The sequence below is a fragment of the Triturus cristatus genome, chromosome 10 (assembly GCF_964204655.1).
Source record: "Triturus cristatus chromosome 10, aTriCri1.1, whole genome shotgun sequence".
Lineage (NCBI taxonomy): Eukaryota > Metazoa > Chordata > Amphibia > Caudata > Salamandridae > Triturus > Triturus cristatus.
This window is the reverse complement of record NC_140593.1, coordinates 869,932,319-869,952,771: the sequence shown is the minus strand read 5'-3', so window position 1 is coordinate 869,952,771 and position 20,453 is coordinate 869,932,319. Positions and strand designations below refer to the sequence as shown.

Genomic DNA, 20,453 nt, shown 5'->3' with positions numbered 1-20,453 from the left:
TGCGATTCACAGAATAAACTTAGTACTTTTGCTATTCACAGAATGGATTTACGACTCCTAACTTTACGTCCGCACTCGGGCCGGAAATTCCGGCCCGGAGGCGGAGCTTCCAGCCCGGAGGCGGGGCTTCCGGCCCGGAGGCGGAGCTTCTGGGCAGGAGGCGGAGCTTCCGGCCAGTGGCGGAGATTTAGCCATGGCCAAAATCTCCACCTCTGGGCCGGAAGCTCCGCCTCCGGCCCGGAAGCCCCGCCTCCGGCCCGCAAGCCCCGCCTCCGGGCCAGAAGCTCCGCCTCCGGGCCGGAATTTCCGGCCCGAGTGCGGACGTAAAGTTAGGAGTCGTAAATCCATTCTGTGAATAGCAAAAGTACTAAGTTTATTCTGTGAATCGCAAAAGTAGTAAATTCATTCTGTGAATACCAGAAGTAGTAAGTGCATTCTGTGAATACCAAAATGGTACTAAGTTTAGGATTTTGTCTTAAGTTTGTTCTGTGAATCGGGCCCCATATCTCTATCTCCCCCTAATCTGAAGGTAGAATGTATTAATTTAAATATTAGCATTAGTCAAGTAAATTAAATGTGGCAATCTGGTGTAGGGGAGAGCACAAGCACTTTACCACTGATTAGCAGGGAAAAAGTGAACAAAGTCCTAAAAACGAACAAAAACAAGTTCAGCCAATGAAGCCAAAAATCTGGGGTGACTTCTCAGAGATGGTCAGTTGAACAGAGCCCATATCAGGGGGTTGAAGCGCCAGAGATCTCCAGGAATCTTTTCTGGTTCGGATGCCCTCCCAACTTTCAGGCTTTCAATTGCATTAGAGGTATCTTGGAGTGAGAATATAATGGGACGGGGAGTGACTATGCAGTTTCCTTGCCAAATGTTGTACCCAGGGTTATGGTTGGAAAAAGAACTGCATACAGTTATTGGCACGGAGATTACTGTGAGCTACTATATCCCAAAAGAACTTGTTCTCTCATCTTTACTGCTTCTTACAGGTCCAGCCAGTTACCTTCCTCCCATGTCTTTTTACTCAAGCATGTACCAATTCATACTAACTTGTGCCTCACTAATTCTGTTCTTTTTATGGTTTTTAATTGGTTTCTGGATTTTAGACTCAGCAAGTCTACAATCCTTGTTATACCATGATAGTTGTTTCATCTTAAGAATTGGTCTTGTAAACACCTTATAAGAGAAGTTCCTCAATAAACCAAACAATGTAAGATGTAACTTACTTATGGGTATATCGTTCTCATGAGAGAATTCATATGTCCACAGAGCTGCTATGATGAGTCTGTATATACTTATAAATTGCTCATATTTCTGTTGAAAGTCAGGCCACCTAATATATCTACAGTTATTAGGGAGCAAAAGCGAGATGTCAGCCATAATACAAGATGCTGCCTGATCAAACATGATCACACCTTTCACTGTCAGTGAAAGAGCATTTTGATAACTATTGATTCTCCCTACAATTTCCATAGCATGTAGTGTGAGACACTGTCATAAATCTAACATGATTTAATAAATCTGAGTACCACATTTGTCTCTCCTAAATGGATTTGTCTACATTCTATCACAGAGCATTCAGCCATTGCAACATCTCAAGCTACTAGACAGGGTCACTGATGTTAGTTGAATGGCAGTAGCTGAACAACTTTTATTTAGAGGAGCCACCAAAGCCGGGATATCCCACTCTTCATCTTCCTGTTCAAAGAGAGTATTCACAATCCCCATTGTTTCATAGGTAGTATTGAAGTCACCACAATATGAAGTAAACTATCGCCCTTTATTTGTTCTAGAGTACCCTATAGCAAATGAAGAATTGATGACTACATTATTTGGTGTGCTACACTTCTATACATTAATTCACTATACCATGAATCCACTTGGGGCTCTGATTGATAAACCCATCATGTTAGGATATCCCAAGTCCAGATCTTTTATACAAACATTTAGAGAAGTCGTTAACGCAATTGCGAGGCCTCCAGAGGGTCCCCCAGCAATACATGAAGTGGCCTTCTTACTAAAGTTAAATACCCTGAGCTATAGACCGGGTGGGGGCCCACATTTCCTCCACCATACATATTTAATGACTATCTATTAGGTCCCCACAGTTCGAATCATTAAATTTGGATATCAGCCTAGCCACATACCATGAGATTGTATGAAGTGAGACGTAACCTTGTCAGGAACTACCCAGCTACTTGTTTTGGTTGTCCTTTGATCATCAGGTATTATATTCAGTGTATTATGTTAAATAAAAACTACCTGTGATGATATTTAAAGCATGAATGGTATTGCCATCAATTACTCCATCAGAATAGAGTTGGTCAGGTTGTTCCAGATGGGTCTCTGTCCTATTTCTTTGTCAATCTATCTTGCATAGCTCGGTATCCTGGGAGTTTCATTTCATGTATCTCTCAAGTAAAGGTTTAGAGTGTAGAGTTGTATTGCTCTGGGGACTACCTAAAGGCAAATAAAGGGGATTACACTTAAATTGTATTTCAGAGCAACTTTCCATTGTTGTACTCCACACTAGAGCCACCGGTTCCTTCAAACAGTTCTTGTTTTCTAGATGCACTTAATTTAATCATATGATTCCAGTTAAGAATAGAGCCTAGTCAAGACAATATTGGACGGTATGACAATAACGGAGCAAGTGACAATGACGTATGTCCCTAATCCAATGAATCATTTTATTTTTCAGTGAATTCATGCCATCTTGTTCATGTTGTGTGAACTTTGGGACCATTGTCATGTAAACAGCTCCCTTCCCACCCACCATGATGATCCCATCTGACCTTAATTGCCAAATTCTTTTATATTCAAGTCATCTGGATTGGGTGGACCATTTAATTTTAGAACAGACCTCCTAATTATTAGTAGTCACATTGAGGTTCAATATGGAAATTCATTCCTTGAGGTAGAGCCTCTGTAAGTTTTTTCTGAATGTGCAATTTGTGAATTATATTGGTCATCTGAAATATGCAGACTTCTGAAGGAACACAACTGAAAATAGTCATGCAAAGGTTGGGTTCACACAACTGATGGTAATGTTGCATTTTAATATGACTGCTTTTTATTTTTCAAAAATAATTTCAAGAAGCCGGGAGTGGAGTCTGACCTCCCACTATAATGCCGCCTGTTCATAGAGCTCTGTGGCATCAGGAGGCCCAGCAACACCTGCAGCTCAGTAATCGTGGTGGGGGCCTGTCTCTTGACCTAGCCGCCCTCAGACCCTAACTATTTTGGCCACTTTTCCAGCGGCTCACAGATCGAGGAGCCTCCGGCAGTTCCCAGTGGGCCTAACTTGACATCACAGAGGGTGAGGCCACACCAAAAAAGGAGCTGCAGGCCAGAACTTGGCTTGTGGGCCCACTTCCTGGCATCGGGAAGCGGGGGTGAAAGCCTGCCTCCCCATTCCCTTACTGCCTCCTGGGGGCTTGGGCTTAGCAGTGGAGTTGGCCCCTGGACACAACCGAACACCGCCAGACAGCTCTACTGCCTGCCGAGCAAGGAGTCAATACTGGTTCCAGGCAGGCCAGGCCCTCTGCCTTTGGAGGTGCGCCCGTTCTGGGGGGGCTCTGGGACCTTGATTTTGCCCATGGGCCTACCTCTGGACACTGGAGTGCAAGGGCCGTGGCCTGCCCTTCCCCATCTTTGCCCATATGCCCCCTGGGACCAGGGCTGGGACAGATAAGCCATCCTGGGGTACCAGAGAGTAGGGGCAATTGCCTAAACTCTCCAATCTCCCACCACCCTGCTATCCTTGGGCCGAGACTTTACCCATTGGCCCACTTTAAGACACTGGACACCGGGGGCAGTGGTGACAGCCTGCTCTCCCCATCTTCGCCCACCCTACTTACCTGGCTGGTACTCCTGATGTCAGGTTTGTCAGGTTGTCAGTAGCACAAGAAAAATAAATATGCCGCTAACCTATTCGTAGCTGCCAGCAGGAACGATGTTCTGAAGAGTAGCCTCTCTCCTTCCCGGAGCGCTATCTTCCACAATGTAAGTTTACACACTATGGAAGTGAGCACTCCGGGGAAAAGGGAAGGGGACAAAATAATAAGGATCGCTGAGGGCTCTCTCTTGCCTCCAAGGTCTGGTCAGGGGCTAATACGCCTATCTCTCTCTAGCAGCGCTGCAGAAGAACAGAGAAGAAATGTGTGAGGGGTAGCACTGAACACACAAACAACTGCATATCAAGGGTACAAGCCCACACACCCACTTACAGAAAGCCTACAGCACGTTGCTTAACTCTTGGATGAGGCTCCAGACCTCCAGAGTAGGGTAGAAGCATCGGGAGTAACAAAAAACCTTAGAGCGATGCTAACAAGCGTAGGTATCCGGTAGCAATGCCTTCAGTGGTGTTGTATGCGTTCCCTGCTGTTGATCATCACAGCAAGTGTGCTTGGCATACGTGCGCCGAGGTAGGGAAAAGTCTGTACACCAGCGCGATATGAAACAAAATTGTGCCAATGGGATGGAGAAACACTAACGCCCCCAAATATGTTCTGTTAGTATTGTGCACGATTGCTCCTATCCCTGTTTTTGTAGTTGGAGCGGAGAGTGTGATAGCGTTTCGCTCTCCGCTCGTAAATACCTGCAACTCCCGGCCTGAGAGTTGTTCTTCGGAATCAAAACAAGGTCAAAGTTTGAGCACGCATGTGCTCCGTGGCCCCGTAGGAAGGTCCTCTAACAGACGGCAGCGCTTCCGCGTCGTCTCTGGTGATGGTCCTCCAGCAGGGAGTACCATCCGCTTTAACGTTCCACGATAGATTGTCAAGCACCTATTTCCGGCAAGGGCGGTGCTTATAACGGGAAGGGCGGCTATTGGACGCACCTGGACTGCATCTCGCTACCGCGCCCCATGGCCTCATGGGAGTTGTAGTGCGGTGGCTCTCGCAACAGGCAGCATTGCATTCACTCGTATACAGAGGGGGTGAGTGGCGCGCATTTGCTCTCTCCTCCCTCCCTCCTTGTCTGTGGCATGCGGTCATGACAGAACCCCCTCTCAAAGATCGCCGACTCGGCGGTCGTCCGGGTTTCCCTGGGTGTGCGGCGTGGAACTGCTCAATCAGGTCGGGAGAGTGGAGGTTCTGCACTGATTCCCAGGTCCTGTCCTCTACCCCGTATCCCATCCAATCCACCAGATATTGTACGCGCCCCCTCACTAGTTGGGAGTCTAGAAGCTCACAAACCTCGTACTCGTCCTGACCATCTCCCTCCACAGGGAAGGGCCGTTGCGGCAATCTCATGCTAAGAGGACAGGGTCGGAGCAATGAGACGTGAAAAACGGGATGAATGTGCCAGGTGCTGGGCAAGGAGAGTCTCATGGCCACGGGGTTCACCATTTCTTCTATGTGATAGGGGCCTATGTACCTGGGTTTTAACTTGTTTGCTCCCTTAAGGTGAAGATTCTTAGTCGCCAACCATACCTTATCCCCCACCTGGTATTCCGGTTCCTTGGTCCTCTTTCTGTCAGCAAAGCGTTTTTGCACCAGTTGTGCCAAAGCCAGATGCTGCTTTGCATCTATCAACACGGCTCTGAGGTGGGCGTGATGTTCTTGAATACTGGGAAGCCTAGATGCCATGGGCCACTCGAATGGGAGCATGTTGGGATGGTGTCCATACAAACAAAAGAAAGCTGAACAACCCAGCGTAGTGTGTTCCGCGTTGTTGTATGCGAATTCGGCTGTCCACAGAAGTGCGTACCAGTTCAAGGAGTTTTGGAGGGTGAAACAACGGAGGTACTGTTCCAGCGTTTGGTTTAGGCGTTCTGTTTTGCCAACCGTCTGGGGATGGTAGCTGGAAGATAGCTTGGCTTCGATGTTCATGGTTTTGCATAACGCCCTCCAAAACCGAGAAGTAAACTGCGTTCCTCTATCTGTAATGAGAACATTCGGGATTCCGTGGATTCTCACTACATGTTGCAGAAAAACAGCGGCTAGTTCAACGGAGGTGGGCAAGCGTTTCAGAGGTACGAAATGTCCCATCTTCGTTACGTGGTCAACCACTACCAATATGGTCGTGTACCCTTCACACAGGAGCATTTCAATGATAAAATCCATAGACACCGTGTGCCAGGGTCGAGGGGGTATGGGCAATGGTTGCAGGAGTCCCGTAGGCTTCGTATGACTGGCCTTTCCCTGTGCACAAATGGAACAGGTGTGTAGGTACGTCTCAGTGTCTTTTCTCAACATGGGCCACCAAAAGGAACGCTCGATGCAGGCGATGGTCTTATTTTTCCCCATATGTCCTCCCATTGTGGAATCATGAGCCCATGCCAAGACCTGTGTTTGTAGTTCGGGAATTGGAACATACAGTGCTTGCTGATGATATAGCAGTTCCTGGTTTTGTACTCGATGTTCAGGATCTTCCTGACTCCAGGCTTGAACGTCTACGTCAGCCAAGGATACCCTGAGGTCTTCTAGGAAGTCTGGCGCAGTGATCAAGGCGACGGATCAGTCAGGGCAAGACTTCTCGGAGAGTATCGAGGGCGGATTCGGTTCTCCCGGCGGCATAAGATCCTCTGGATCGTTGATACGGGATAGAGCATCCGCCTTGCCGTTTTGGGAACCGGGCCGATATTTAATAACAAAATCGTAGTCAGAAAAAAAAGAATCCATCGTAACTGACGTGGGCTTTGGCGGTTTTTAAAAACAGCAGGTTCCTGTGATCTGTATAGATTACCATGACATGGTGTGCTCCCAGAAGGTAATGCCTCTTCTCCTCGCATGCCCGTTTAATGGCCAGCAGTTCCTTATCTGTGATGGAGTAGTTCACTTCGCAGGGGGTGAGCTTCTTGGAATAGTAAGCCACAGGATGTAGCTGTCCAGTTGCGGGATGCCGTTGGGACAGAACGTCTCCGATGGCGAACTGTGAAGCGTCTGTTTCAATGATGAAGGGTCGTTGTGGGTCGGGGTGCCGGAGAATGGGTGCTTGAGTGAACCGTTCTTTTAAGAAGTGAAAAGATCATTCTGCCTCTTTGCCCCAAACAAAGGGAGTGTTTTTTCTCAACAAAGCGGAAATGGGTCGGATGATCCTCGAGAAGTCCTGGATAAAACGCCGGTAGTAATTGGCGAACCCCAGAAAACGTTGTACGGACTTTACGTTTTGTGGGGTTTTCCACTGGGTGATTGTATCCACCTTGCCGGTTTCCATCTGGAATCCTTTTGCGTTAATGATGTATCCCAGAAACGCTACTTCCTGGATGTGAAACAAGCACTTATCCAGCTTGGCATACAATGAATGTTGTTTTAGCCTGTCTAGGATGGTTTTCACATGCTTAACATGTTCCTGAAGAGTAGCTGAGTAGACGAGGATATCGTTTATGTATACCACACAGAACGTGTCTAGGAAATCCCGGAGCACCTCATCCATGAAATATTGGAAGGGTGCTGGGGTGTTGCAGAGCCCGAAGGCCATCACCCGATACTCGAAGAGCCCAAATTTCATCCGGAAGGCGGTTTTCCACTCATCACCGCTTTTGACCCTCACCAAGTGGTAGGCTCCGCGTAAATCCAGTTTCGTGTAATAGCGCGCTCCCTTTAGTTGGTCCAGGACTACCGGAATCAGGGGCAATGGGTAACGGGTTTTGACGGTGACTCGATTGATCGCTCGGTAGTCAATACAAGTGCGGAGCTCGTCACAGTCCTTCTTAGGGATAAAAAAAAGTGGAGAGGAAGCAGGTGAAGAGGACTGTCTGATGAAACCGGAAGCAAGGTTCTCGTCGAGGTAGTTCCTTAAGTAGCGAGTTTCAGGTTCTGTCAGAGCATACACCCTGCTGCACGGTATCTCTGCCCCGCGTACCAGCTCGATGCTGCAATCGTACACCCGGTGGGGGGGAAGTCATGTGGCCTTCTGCTTATCGAAGAGGGGCTGGTACGTTTTGTACTCCTCTGGTAGGGTGATAGCACAACAATAGGTATTCCTTGCACATCTGGTAGCCAGTAGACCAGCTTGGGTGCTCTCGGGTTGTTCGGGAAAGACAGCTTGTCTGGTGCAGTGTTCCTTACAGTAGTTGGAGCTCATGAGCACAGTGCGGGCTGCCCAGCTGACAACAGGGTCATGTAAAGTCAACCAGGGCATACCCAAGATGAAACGGAACTGTGGAGCGTTGATGAGGTCAAACGTGATATACTCGTAGTGGTCTGCACTGAATCGCATCAGAAGTGGCACTGTATGGTACCTAACCAGTCCAGAAGACAGAGCCGTGCCGTCCACTGCTTTAATGTTCTCTGGGTTCTCCTTCCTTTCCCAAGACACACCCAGGGTCTTAGCGTACTTCTGATCAATAAAGTTTCCGGTAGCTCCGGAGTCCAGTAATGCCGCCACCTCAATGTTATTATCCTTTGTGGTCTGGAGATGAACGCGGACTGTCAGGTGCGCCACGGCTGGTTGTGTGGTATTGGCTATCACTGATGAGATCAATTTCCGTGTGTCTCCCGAACCAGTGATCTCTTTCAGGTCCGGCTTTTTCAGTTTTCCGACAGTTCCTGAAGCCCTATCCCTGCCTGCACTCACGGGACATTGGATTGTTCAGGGAGTTGGGCCCGAGCCCGGCATTCTCTAATGAAATGCCCCCCTTTTCCGCAATACAGGCATAGCTTCATCTTTTGCCTTTTTTCATTTTCTTCTGTGGTGAGAGGCCCTCGAATACCCCCTATCTGCATCGGCTCGGCTCCTTCAACAGTCTTGGGATGTTCCTCGGGAGCGGCTCGAGGTCGGGGAGGCATGTAACGAGTGGTCTCCTCGATTCTTGTCCCCTCTTCTTTCCTGCAATCAGTGGTTCAATTGTACTGTCAGGTCGATCATTTCTTCGCAGGTCTGGGGTAATTGCACCACCTGTGAAAGGACGTCCTTTAACTCTCCCCGTAATCCCTGGTAAAAAAGAGTGGTTCGTTTTTCATGGGGCCAGTCCGGTTCCACGACAAGATGGTTGAACGTTGTAATGTAGGTAAGTAAGTCCTGAGAACCTTGTCGGAGAGTGATCAATTCACGATCCAAGGTCATCATATGAGATTTCCTATCAAATAGTTTTCTCATCTCCAAACAAAAATCTGTGAAGCGATGCAGCACAGGGTCGTTTCCTTCCATCAAAGGTATAGTCCAGCTAGCTGCGTTTCCTCCCATGTACAACATCATAAAGGCCGTCTTGGCTGCCTCCACCTGTAACACCGCAGGCTTACACAGGAAATGTAGTCGGCATTGGTTGAGGAAGGTGTCAAACTTCTTGGGATCCCCATAGAAACGTTCAGGGGGAGCCAGAGGCATTTCTGTGTTCTGTATAACGTGGATGGTGGGGACGGAGTCGGCTGATGGTGGAGGGGCAGGATTAACGACAAAGAAACCTCTCCCTTGTGTTGAACCCGGAGAGGGGATGTGTAGTTTGTACCGGAGGGGGCAAGGTCACTTCCCTTATGTAAGCACCAGACCCCCTTCCCTGTCCGGGAGAGGCCCGCAACCTCCCTTCGTAGTGTGCTCATTTCCTTTGTGAGTTCTTGATTCTCTAATCTCGAGGTTTGTACCTCCAGCTGCAGAGCAAAAAGGCTCTCCAACAACGAGGTCAACACAACATTGGTGTCCATCGTTCAGGCTGGGCGTCCAACTTGGGCTTGACAATCTATCAGGTTTGTCAGGTTGTCAGTAGCACAAGAAAAATAAATTTGCTACTAACCTATTCGTAGCTGCCAGCAGGAACGATGTTCTGAAGAGTAGCCTCTCTCCTTCCCGGAGCGCTATCCCCCACAATGTAAGTATACACACTATGGAAGCGAGCACCCCGGGGAAAAGGGAAGGGGACAAAATAATATAAGGAGCGCTGAGGGCTCTCTCTTGCCTCCAAGGTCTGGTCAGGGGCTAGTACGCCTATCTCCCTCTAGCAGCGCTGCAGAAGAACAGAGAAATGTGTGAGGGGTAGCACTGAACACACAAACAACTGCATATAAATGGTAAAAGCCCACACACCCACTTACAGAGAGCCTACAGCATGTTTCATAACTCTTGGATGAGGCTCCAGACCTCCAGAGAAGGGTAGAAGCATCGGGAGTAACAAAAACCTTAGAGCGATGCTAACAAGCGTAGGTATCCGGTAGCAATGCCTTCAGTTGTGTTGTATGCGTTCCCTACTGTTGATCATCACAGCAAGTGTGCTTGGCATACGTGCGCTGAGGCATGGACAAGTCTGTACACCAGCGTGATATGTAACAAAATTGTGCCAATGGGATGGAGAAACACTAACGCCCCCAAATATGTTCTGTTAGTCTTGTGCGCGATTGCTCCTATCCCTGTTTTTGTAGTTGGAGCGGAGAGTGCGATAGTGTTTCGCTCTCCGCTCATAAATACCTGCAACTCTCGGCCCGAGAGTTATTCTTCAGAATCAAAACAAGGTCAAAGTTTGAGCACGCATGTGCTCCGTGACCCCGTAGGAAGGTCCCCTGACAGACGGCAGCACTTCCGCGTCGTCTCCGGTGATGGTCCTCCAGCGGGGAGTACCATCCGCTTTAACGTTCCACGATAGATTGTCAAGCACCTATTTCTGGCAAGGGCGGTGCTTATAACGGGAAGGGCGGCTATTGGACGCAGCTGGACTGCATCGCGCTACCGTGCCCCATGGCCTCATGGGAGTTGTAGTGCGGTGGCTCTTGCAACAGGCAGCGTGGCATTCACTCGTATACAGAGGGGGTGAGTGGCGCCCGTTTGCTCTCTCCTCCCTCCCTCCTTGTCTGTGGCATGCGGTCATGACACCTGATGTGGGATCTTCCCCACCCTTTGGCCTTGTCCTGTGAGCTCATTGCAGAACACCGTAGAGCAGGGGTGATAGGCGGTCTTCCTCACTCATCCTACTTCTCCAAGCTCTTTGCTGTCGGCACCCACTTCTTCTTCACCTTGCTTGGATTGCAAGGTGGCCTGGCCAGGGCCCACCCATTATCATCGTGGAACGGCGCAAAACCACACGGTCCACGTGGAGACTGGCACTGCCTTTTTCTGGCCTCTTGGACCTATCGAGGTGTGGGGTCCTTGTATACCCAAGGCTGCAGGGGTAGTGTGGCAAGTGCCCAGGGGCCTGTGTGGAATCCGGGGGGCCCTCTCTCTCTCCCCCACAGAGGGTCCTGTTGACGTCTCTTCCTCTCCATGATCATAGGACCCCTGTGGGCCCTGCGTTGTGTGGGCTGCCACACTGCATTTCATCCTTGGCAGGGCAGCAGAGCCCTGGGCAGTTCTGAGCTTGCCTGCATTTGGACCTGGACCTTGGGACTGTCGCATGGAGTAGAGTCCCCCTGCTTGCCTTCTTTGCACCCCCCATGGTCTGCAGACCCTGACTGCATGGGGACCTTTATTGAGCTTGTAAAAGGCAGCACGTGGGGGTCAGTTCTGGGATGGTCTTCAGTCCACACCACTCCTGGACCTTGAACCTTCAGTACCAGCCAACCTCTTCTGTCCCCACAATGGCCAGCCCAGCTCCCTGTTGGAAACCTCACTGGACACACTATGTGTTCCTCTCCCATCTGTAGTATTTTTGATGCCCTCTGGTAAATCGACTCATCAGCTGCTCTTCACGGAGAAAGTCACACAGCCCTGTCCCTGAATATGCCCCCCCTGCTTCAGCTCCCCCTACCTCAGGATGCCATGATGGACCAGATCCTACAAGAAATCATGGTGCTGGTTTGTTGCTTGGAGGGCATGGAAGCCAAGATGTTTGACCTCTGCATATTGAGGGGTATCCGGGCTATGACAGGATGGAAGGGGTGGAGCACCACCTGTTGACAGTGGAGGCGATGCCAATCACATCCCGGACTAAGACTTGGAACTTTGGCACCTCCCCAACAAGCTCACCGACCTAGAGGACCGGAGCCTCAGGTATAACCTATGGTTCTTCGACTTTCTGGAACGCACAAAGGGATCAGACACACGAGGCTTCCTCAGAGACCTCCCCACCCTCATGGGGCTGACTTTCTCTCCCCATCTGGAAATCCAGTGAGCCAACCTCCTGGGCCCGTCTTATGCAGTGATGTAAGGTCAGGCGTGGCCCCTAGCAGCCTGCTTCCTCCATCATGAGCAGGTTCAGCAACTCCTGGCTACGGCCTGCACCCACGGCCCATATGACTTTGAGGGCCATGAGATCAGCATTGAGGAACATTTCTCGCTGGAGACCAAAAATAAGAGGAAGGCCTTCCTAACGCTCCAGCCCCAACAGCACAAACTGGACATCAAATTTGGGCACTTTGAGCCCGCAGATCACGAAGGATGGCAGGTCCAAGGGCTTCGTTGACCCAGGGGTACTGCGCTTCTTTTTGGAAGGTCTTCAGGAAAAGGGGATGGACATGACCCCAAGCAGAGTCGTTGGCAACAGCTAACCAAGTAGACGTCCTTCCAACTGGGGACTGCTGCCCTCTGGGGTGCCACCCAGCAGACAGACAGCATGACTGCTCACACAGTTCTTAGAGGGCAAGGACAAAGTGATTTGGGTAGTGGCAGAGTTCACACAGGATCTAGGGCGTGGCAAGTCCTGCTCCCCGCTGAAGCCTGGGCTGCCCAAGTTTTACTGCATCAGAACCTCTGGCAGTAACCAACACATTCCCAGGGTGCTCACCATGGGCCTCTGGTGCCACTTGGAGGCCAGGAACCCTGAACCCTAATCCTCTTCATGCCCTAGCCTCCACACCCACCACCCCAAGCCCCTGCGGCCTTTGTAGAGGCTCCCTCACCACAGATTCCTCCGGATCCCCTGTTGGCTCTTGCTCTGTTTCCCCTCCAGCTCAGGGCCTCCCGAGCCTCTCAAGCGCCCAGGTTTATATCAGTGGTTTAAGGGTTTAGGCTTCCATTGAGGCACCGAATGTGGTACCCCTCTGGTTGTCCCTTGTTCCTCTCCCTTGCCTTCAGGCCCATTGCTCTTCCACAGGGTAGAGCTTCTTCTCCAGCCATTCTCCCTCACCACTCCACCCTCCTCTCTCGTAATGGGGTCCCCCTTCCCTCCTTCTTCTTCTCTGTGTTTGCTTCCCCTCCCCTGCGCTCAAACCCCTACTATGTCCTTTTCCCTCACTCTTCCCTGTTCTCTGCTTCCCTGTGTGTTTCTTGTCCCTCTTCTCCCCTCCCTCCCACACTCTTTCTCCCTCCTGCTTCTGCATATCCTCCCCATACTGACCATTGCCGTGATGTGTCACCATGCACCCCTATAAACTCTCTCCTGGAATGTGCATAGTCTTACATACTTTATCAAGAGCAGAAGATACTAGCATACCTCCAATCCAAGCATGTGATTGTGGCCCTGCTCCATGAGACCCATCTCTCGCCGGTGGTGGTGGAGAACCTTTGGCGCAATTGGGTGGAAAAAGGTGACCCACGTCAGTTGCCCGCCCTCCCGTCAGATGGGACTGGGCAGCCTAATAAATATGGTGTGGCAATCCTCCAGTGGAAATCACTGCCCTTCACAGTGCTCAGGACATGGTCGATGTGCCTTTGTCAAGCTTAAGCTTGGGAGCAAGATGCTTTGCATTGGGTCTGTATATGCAACAAAAGGGCTCAAACACCAGTTCTTCCTCCAGCTTAACCGTCTCCTCATGGAAATGAATGTGACCCATTGGCTTGTTGAGAGGGACTCGAATTTTTCACAAGATGAGGTCCTGGATTGCAGCAGTCAGCTTGACATGGGCAACAACGCGGACTGGGGCGTTCTGAGAAAATCACTGCGGACCATGGATTTCTAGTGCCTTTTGCCCCCTACGTATCAGGAGTACACTTTCCTCTCGCCAGTGTATGGCATCCACTCCCACCTAGATCACTTCTTAGTTTCCCAGCTGGTGGTCACCCTCTCGCGGAATGCCTGGATACTTGAGGGCATGCTCTTGGACCACTCACCAGTCCTCCGCTCCCTGGACCTTGGGCTGACTAACCTGCGCCACAAGCCTTGGCGCTTTAATATCTCCAACTACTAGTCTTCCCTGGGCAAAGAACTGCTTTAGTCTCACAATGCTAGTTATCTGGAGTTCAATCGGGGGTCTGTTGCTTCACCAAGTACCATGTGGGCAGCTGCCAAAGTGACCATCTGGGTTCAACTGATGAGGGATGCAACCTTTGCCAACAGGCAGAATGCCATGCGACAGAGGGTCCTGAAGGCAGACTTTGCTTTCCTGGAGAATGTACTTCGAGTATAAATGTACCACACAAGACCATGCTGTTATGTTCCATGAAGCAACACTTAGTTAGCATCATGCTAAAAGATTTCTTTTTGCTTCAGAGCAACCGATGACATCAAGGAATGAACAGAACTTTGCTGCATGTGCTCCTCATTATAATTGCATTTTGAAACAACAGACCAAGGGGGATATACACAAGGAAGTGGAGGAGAGAGGCATTTCCTTCCTGGCTTATCGCCTCTCTCCTCGGCTTCTGAAACGCAAGGCTGCACCCTATTTACAAGAATATGGTGCAGCCTTGCGTTTCCCCCTGCGATGGGGCTTAGTTTAGCATCTTAGCGCCAATGGAGGCACCATTGCACCAGAGTGCAAGGGTGTCTGCGTGCAGGGAGGATTGCACATAAACAATCCCGAAATGCCATTCCGTCCCTTTCATGTGTGCTACTTCATGCAGCACACATTAAAGTGACAACATTTTTTTTTTTGCTGTTTGTTTATGTACAGGAAGGAACACCTTCATGTACATAAACAAACCATGGCATTTTGCTCTTTCCATGTGTGGAAGGCAGCACACATGGAAAAAGCAAAAACGGAGGAGAAATAATGCATTTCTCCTCGTTTCGCCTTCTCAAGACTAGCTTTTACATGGGCTTAATTTTGGCGCTGCCTCCTATGTACGCCACTCTTGTACATAGGGGGCAGCGTCAAAATTAATGGGTGTTGCGGTGGAACACCAAATGCAACACCCACTGCCCACCCCTTTCACACTGACCATAGAGTGAAAAGGGGCCTTCTGTACAAGGCAGCGTTAAGCCACATTAAGTGGCTTAATGCTACCTTGTACATAAGGATCAGCCCCTATCGCCGCTACAACGTCAATATAGGTGACGTTGTGGTGGCGATAGGGGCTTGTACATATGCCCCCAAATTCCATACTTCCTTCTTCTTAGTTACCACTGAAACCTGGGAACACCTTTTTGCCCTTGCGGAGCTCACTCCACCATCTCACATCCCCAAATATTACAGAAGAATGTCCTTTCATTTAATTGTAACTACTCATGGCCTTCCTCCCGGTGATAACGTTTCATAGGTGAGAATTTGCCCCAATCCAGGAGGACGCCTCTCGACTTCTCATACTTTTACAGCCTATAGGGCTCTCTACAATTGAAATGAATGTGACCCATTGGCTTGTTGATGGGGACTCGAATTTGGCAAGAGATGAGGTCATGGATTTCAGCAGCCTGCTTGACATGGGCAACAACGCGGACTGGGGCGTTCTGAGTAAAATCACTGTGGACCATGGTCTTGCGGATTTTTGGTGCCTTTTGCCCCCTACGGATCAGGAGTACACTTTCCTCTCACCAGTGTATGGCATCCACTCCCACCTAGATCACTTCTTAGTTTCCCAGCTGGTGGTCACCCTCTCGCGGAATGCTTGGATCCTTGAGGGCATGCTCTTGGACCACTCCCCAGTCCTTCGCTCCCTGGACCTTGGGCTGACTAACCTGGGCCACAAGCCTTGGCACTTTAATATCTCCAGCTACCAGTCTCCCCTGGGCAAAGCACAGCTTTAGTCTCACAATGCTAGTTATCGGGAGCTCAATCGGGGGTCTGTTGCTTCACCAAGTACCAATGTGGGCAGCTGCCAAAGTGACCATCCTGGTTCAACTGATGAGGGATGCAGCCTTTACCAACAGGCAGAATGTCAAGCGACAGGGGGTCCTGGAGGCAGACTTTGCTTTCCTGGAAAATGTACTTTGAATATAAATGTACCACACAAGACCATGCTGTCATGTTCCATGAAGCAACACTTAGTTAGCATCATGCTAAAAGATTTCTTTTTGCTTCAGAGCGACCAATGACATCAAGGAATGAACAGAACTTTGCTGCATGTGCTCTTCATCATAATTGCATTTTGAAACAACAGACCAAGGGGGATATGCACAAGGAAGTGGAGGAGAGAGGCATTTCCTTCCTGGCTTAACGCCTCTCTCCTCGGCTTCTGAAACGCAAGGCTGCACCCTATTTACAAGAATATGGTGCAGCCTTGCGTTTCCCCCTGCGATGGGGCTTAGTTTAGCAACTTAGCGCCAATGGAGGCACCCTTGCACCAGAGTGCAAGGGTGTCTGCGTGCAGGGAGGATTGCACATAAACAATCCCGAAATGCCATTCCGTCCCTTTCATGTGTGCTACTTCATGCAGCACACATTAAAGTGACAACATTATTTTTTTTTAAAGTTTGTTTATGTACAGGAAACTGGACCTTCATTTTTTTTTTTTTTTATAAAAATTTTTATTATTCGCCATTCACATCTCTACATCTTCTTCATCACATTAGTGGCCTGCCATACACAGATACAATTTGCTCTCACCGTCCCCCGCACATAGGTGTCATATTGTGCAATCATAAGGTTTACATTAGTCCCTTTCTTTTGTTACCGACCTTCCGCAAGCTCTAGCCCTTCAGCACCCCTTAATATCCCTGTCCCCTAAATTTCCCAACCCCAAAACTACTATCCCTTCTTTCCCCCAACTGTACCCTCCCCACCAATGTGCTCCCCCAGCAGTCGTCAATCTCAATGCGTCTTGATCTTTAGGTGTACGCCCACTTTGCGCCTTCGCTGTTGCTCGGCCTCTCCCCTCTTGCTACCCCGTGGTCTCTCCTTCAGCTGTATTTTCAGTCCCTGCGTTTTCCCCTGTGCCTTCTATTACCCGTGATCTAGTGGTGGGACGGCTCATCCTCTTGGTCTTCGCCAGACCCGCGCATTGCCTCGACTAGCGCCTCCCAGGCTCGCGCCCCTTCCAACATCGTCTCTTTCTGTTGCCTATGCGCCAGTCGTAGCTTAATCACACTTTCACTCGCTGCCCACTTAAGGAATTCGTGTTTCCACCTCTGCACTCTAGGACCCTGACTATCCTTCCAGTGGCTGGTTATTTCTCGTTTGGCTAGTATCAGTCCCAGTTCTATGAATTTGCTGGTCAACTTGTTGCGCTTCGTGCGCGGGAACCAATGCAACAAGCTCACCGCCATATCTTTATTAAGTGTACGCTCTGTTGCCAGTTCCAACGCCACAATCACGTTGTCCCAATATGCAGTCAGGTTCGGGCAGGACCACAGCATATGCTGGAAATCCACCTCATCCGTTCCACATCTAGGGCAGCCAGCCTGTTCCCCCCCAAAGATCTGTTTAATATGCTTCGGGGTCATGTATGCCCTGTGCAGCGCATAAAATTGTATTAGCTGGAACCTAGCATTTCTCGTGCTCTTCCACGCTCTTTCTACCAGCTTGGGCCAAGTAGTGTCCGGAATATCCCTTCCTAAATCTCCTTCCCACTTCCCCTTTAGACGATCCAGCGGCTGCCTTCCCTCCTGCTCCATTCTCCTATTAAGGCACGTGACACCCTTGAAAGTACCATCCGCCATAGCTACATATTGACAAATTAACGATGTCGTGGGCTTTGATAGCCCCATCTTCCACCTGCGTTGAATCGCCGCTACCAGCGCCGCATGCAACAGGTAATGTCACTGCGCAAATCAAACCGATCCCGTAAGCTCGAGAACGACATCAATACACCATCATCATAGAGGTTGCCCATCATAAATAATCCCTGCTCTTCCCACATCCCCAATGCAGACCAATCTCCACCGTGGGGTAGCGCCGTGCACGCCCCTATCGGAATTTCAGGTGCGTAAGGGCGCTCCACCCCGTGCTTTTTGTTACTCCGGGTCCAGCAGCGTTGCATTGTCCTCTCTTCATTCGTGATGGTACCTCTCCACAGGCGTTGCCCCATCAGTATAAAAGAAAGCACATGTCTCGGTACCCAGCAGTTCCGGTCCGGGTTGGGCCCTCTAAACGTCACCGTCACCGCCACCGCCTGTGTGAGCCATTGAAGCTGAGCTGCTAGATAATTCCTCTCGAAGTCCGGCACTGCCCAGCCCCCTGCTTCCCTAGGTCGCATCATTGTGTCTAGTGCAACCCAAATCCTGCCAGCTCCCCACAGGAAGTCTCCCACCATCACTTTCAGCTGCTTGAACATCGCCCCGGGTATCCAAACTGGGAGCGTCCTAAAAAAATATAACAATCTTGCCAATACTATCATTTTAAGTAAGGCCACCCTCCCTGCCACCGACAGTTTCAGAGCAGCCCAGAACTCCATACTCCCCTTAATTCCCCGGATTGCCCGACCAATGTTCCCTTCCAGGAGCCCATCCTGGGTATGGTAAACTAAGACTCCCAAGTAGGGCAGGCACTGCGCCTCCCATCTGATCCCTTGCACCTGGGGCAGCGCTGGTAAGCTCGGGCCAACCTTGAAACAGACAAGTCTTTGACCAGTTAACCCGTAGCCCCGACCTAGTCCCAAACCCAGTCAACAATTGCTTTGCCACTGTCAAAGCCTCTCCTACATTCTCTAGGAACATTAAGAGGTCGTCGGCATACAGCGAAATGTAGTGTGCGTTTTCCCGTAGTACAAGTCCTCGGTACTGCTCTCCTGTGCGCGCCAGCATCGCCAATGGTTCTATTGCTAGTGCAAAGAGCAGCGGGGAGAGGGAGCAGCCCTGTCGGGTCCCTCGTTCTACGTTGTATGCCTGGGAGATTATGTCGCCTGTTCTCACTCGAGACGTGGCCCCATTGTAGAGGATCCGGGAGGAAACGGGACCTTCATGTACATAAACAAACCATGGCATTTTGCTCTTTCCTAGTGTGGAAGGCAGCAAAAACGAGGGAGAAATAATGCATTTCTCCTCGTTTCGCCTACTCAAGACTAGTTTTTACATCGACTTAATTTTGGCGCTGCCTCCTATGTACGCCACTCTTGTACATAGGGGTAGCGTCAACATTAATGGGTGTTGCGGTGGAACACCCACTGCAACACCCACTACTCACCCCTTTCACGCTAACCATAGCATGAAAGGGGGCCTTATGTACAAGGCAGCGTTAAGCCACATTAAGTGGCTTAATGCTGCCTTATAGATAAGGCTCAGCCCCTATCGCCACCACAATGTCAATATAGGTGACGCTGTGGTGGTGATAGGGGCTTGTATATATGCCCCCAAATTTCATACTTCCTTCTTCTTAGTTACCACTGAAACCTGGGAACACCTTTTTGCCCTTGCGGAGCTCATTCCACCCTCTCACATCCCCAAATAATATAGAAGAATGTCCTTTAATTTAATTGTACCTACTCATGGCCTTCCTCCCGGTGATAACGTTTCATAGGTGACAATTTGCCCCAATCCAGGAGGACGCCTCTCGGCTACTCATACTTTTACAGCCTATAGCGCTCTCTACAATGGAACAGAAACCTTTCAAGTGCAATTTCTAGCAAGAAAGAAGTTATTTGTTGAAAACCCAGACATAATGAAAATTATCAACCTCATAACATGGCCCCAGATTACGTGTTTTGTCCCCAAATACTCACCAAAAGCCCTCTTTCTCCCTCTGGAATCTGTGCCACTGTCCTGCTAAAACATACAAAACAAAGTCTTAGCCATTAACACATTTATTTCATAAAATTAATCAAAAGTCTGTGAAGGAAATGGACAGGTTTGCTTGCATAGAAATACATCGTTTAATGTATAATCAACTCTTGTGAGTACCTGTTGTGAAACCTGCTTTTTTTGTGTGTACTCTAGTGAATAGATATTGATGACTTCTTGATGAACTAAGCTTGTCAAATGTCCGAGGCTCAGTACTATTCACACTATGCAATGTAAATTATATATAAAGTTCCCCCGTACTGCAGTGTTCTGATATATTATGATTTGATAATTTACTATGCTAACTCCATTCTTTCCATAAAGGGAACAAGGGGCTTATGTCAGGCCCTACACACAGTAGCCTTCTCCACAGTGTGATCAAATATTAAAATTGTGATGGTTATTGTACAGTTTCAGAGAAATCGTTTATGGATGAAATAAACAGGCCAAATTGCTTTTCAACCATTGTTTCTGTTAGTTGGTTTGTGTACTTTTATGGGTGTATATCAAAAGATTGAAAACTACCTGCTTGACAAAATAATTTCTTGCCATGTTTACATAGTGCAGGGATTATCACATTTTTCTACATGCCCATGATGTTTCAAGACCTTTCAACATGTAGATTTTTGTTAACCCCTTCAGCGCGGCGCGGATTTCCGCGCCACGCTGAAGGTTCCGTGCGCGGGCGGGGCCATGACGGAACGGTTCCGTCATAAGCACAGCCCAACCGACGTGCATGACGGAACCGTTCCGTCATAAGCGTCGAACGGGTTAATAATAATGTGCATGTTTCAGGATTTGTAGACATTCGTGGTGAAGCAGTGGCTTTTAACT

General features: G+C 49.4%; 1 protein-coding gene across 3 annotated transcripts in view; it reads right to left on the bottom strand.

Moving 5' to 3' along the window:
* Positions 1-20,453, bottom strand: part of LOC146796136 (GTPase IMAP family member 8-like) — a 132,550-nt gene that overhangs the window by 12,591 nt on the left and 99,506 nt on the right. For 2 of the 3 annotated variants that reach the window (XM_085628523.1, XM_085628524.1), the window contains exon 5: positions 19,562-19,601. In XM_085628523.1, coding sequence (XP_085484649.1) covers positions 19,562-19,601 — 40 coding nt within the window. Of the gene's footprint in view, positions 1-19,561; positions 19,605-20,453 lie in introns of all 3 variants that reach the window. The other variant, XM_085628522.1, reaches the window with a different exon arrangement.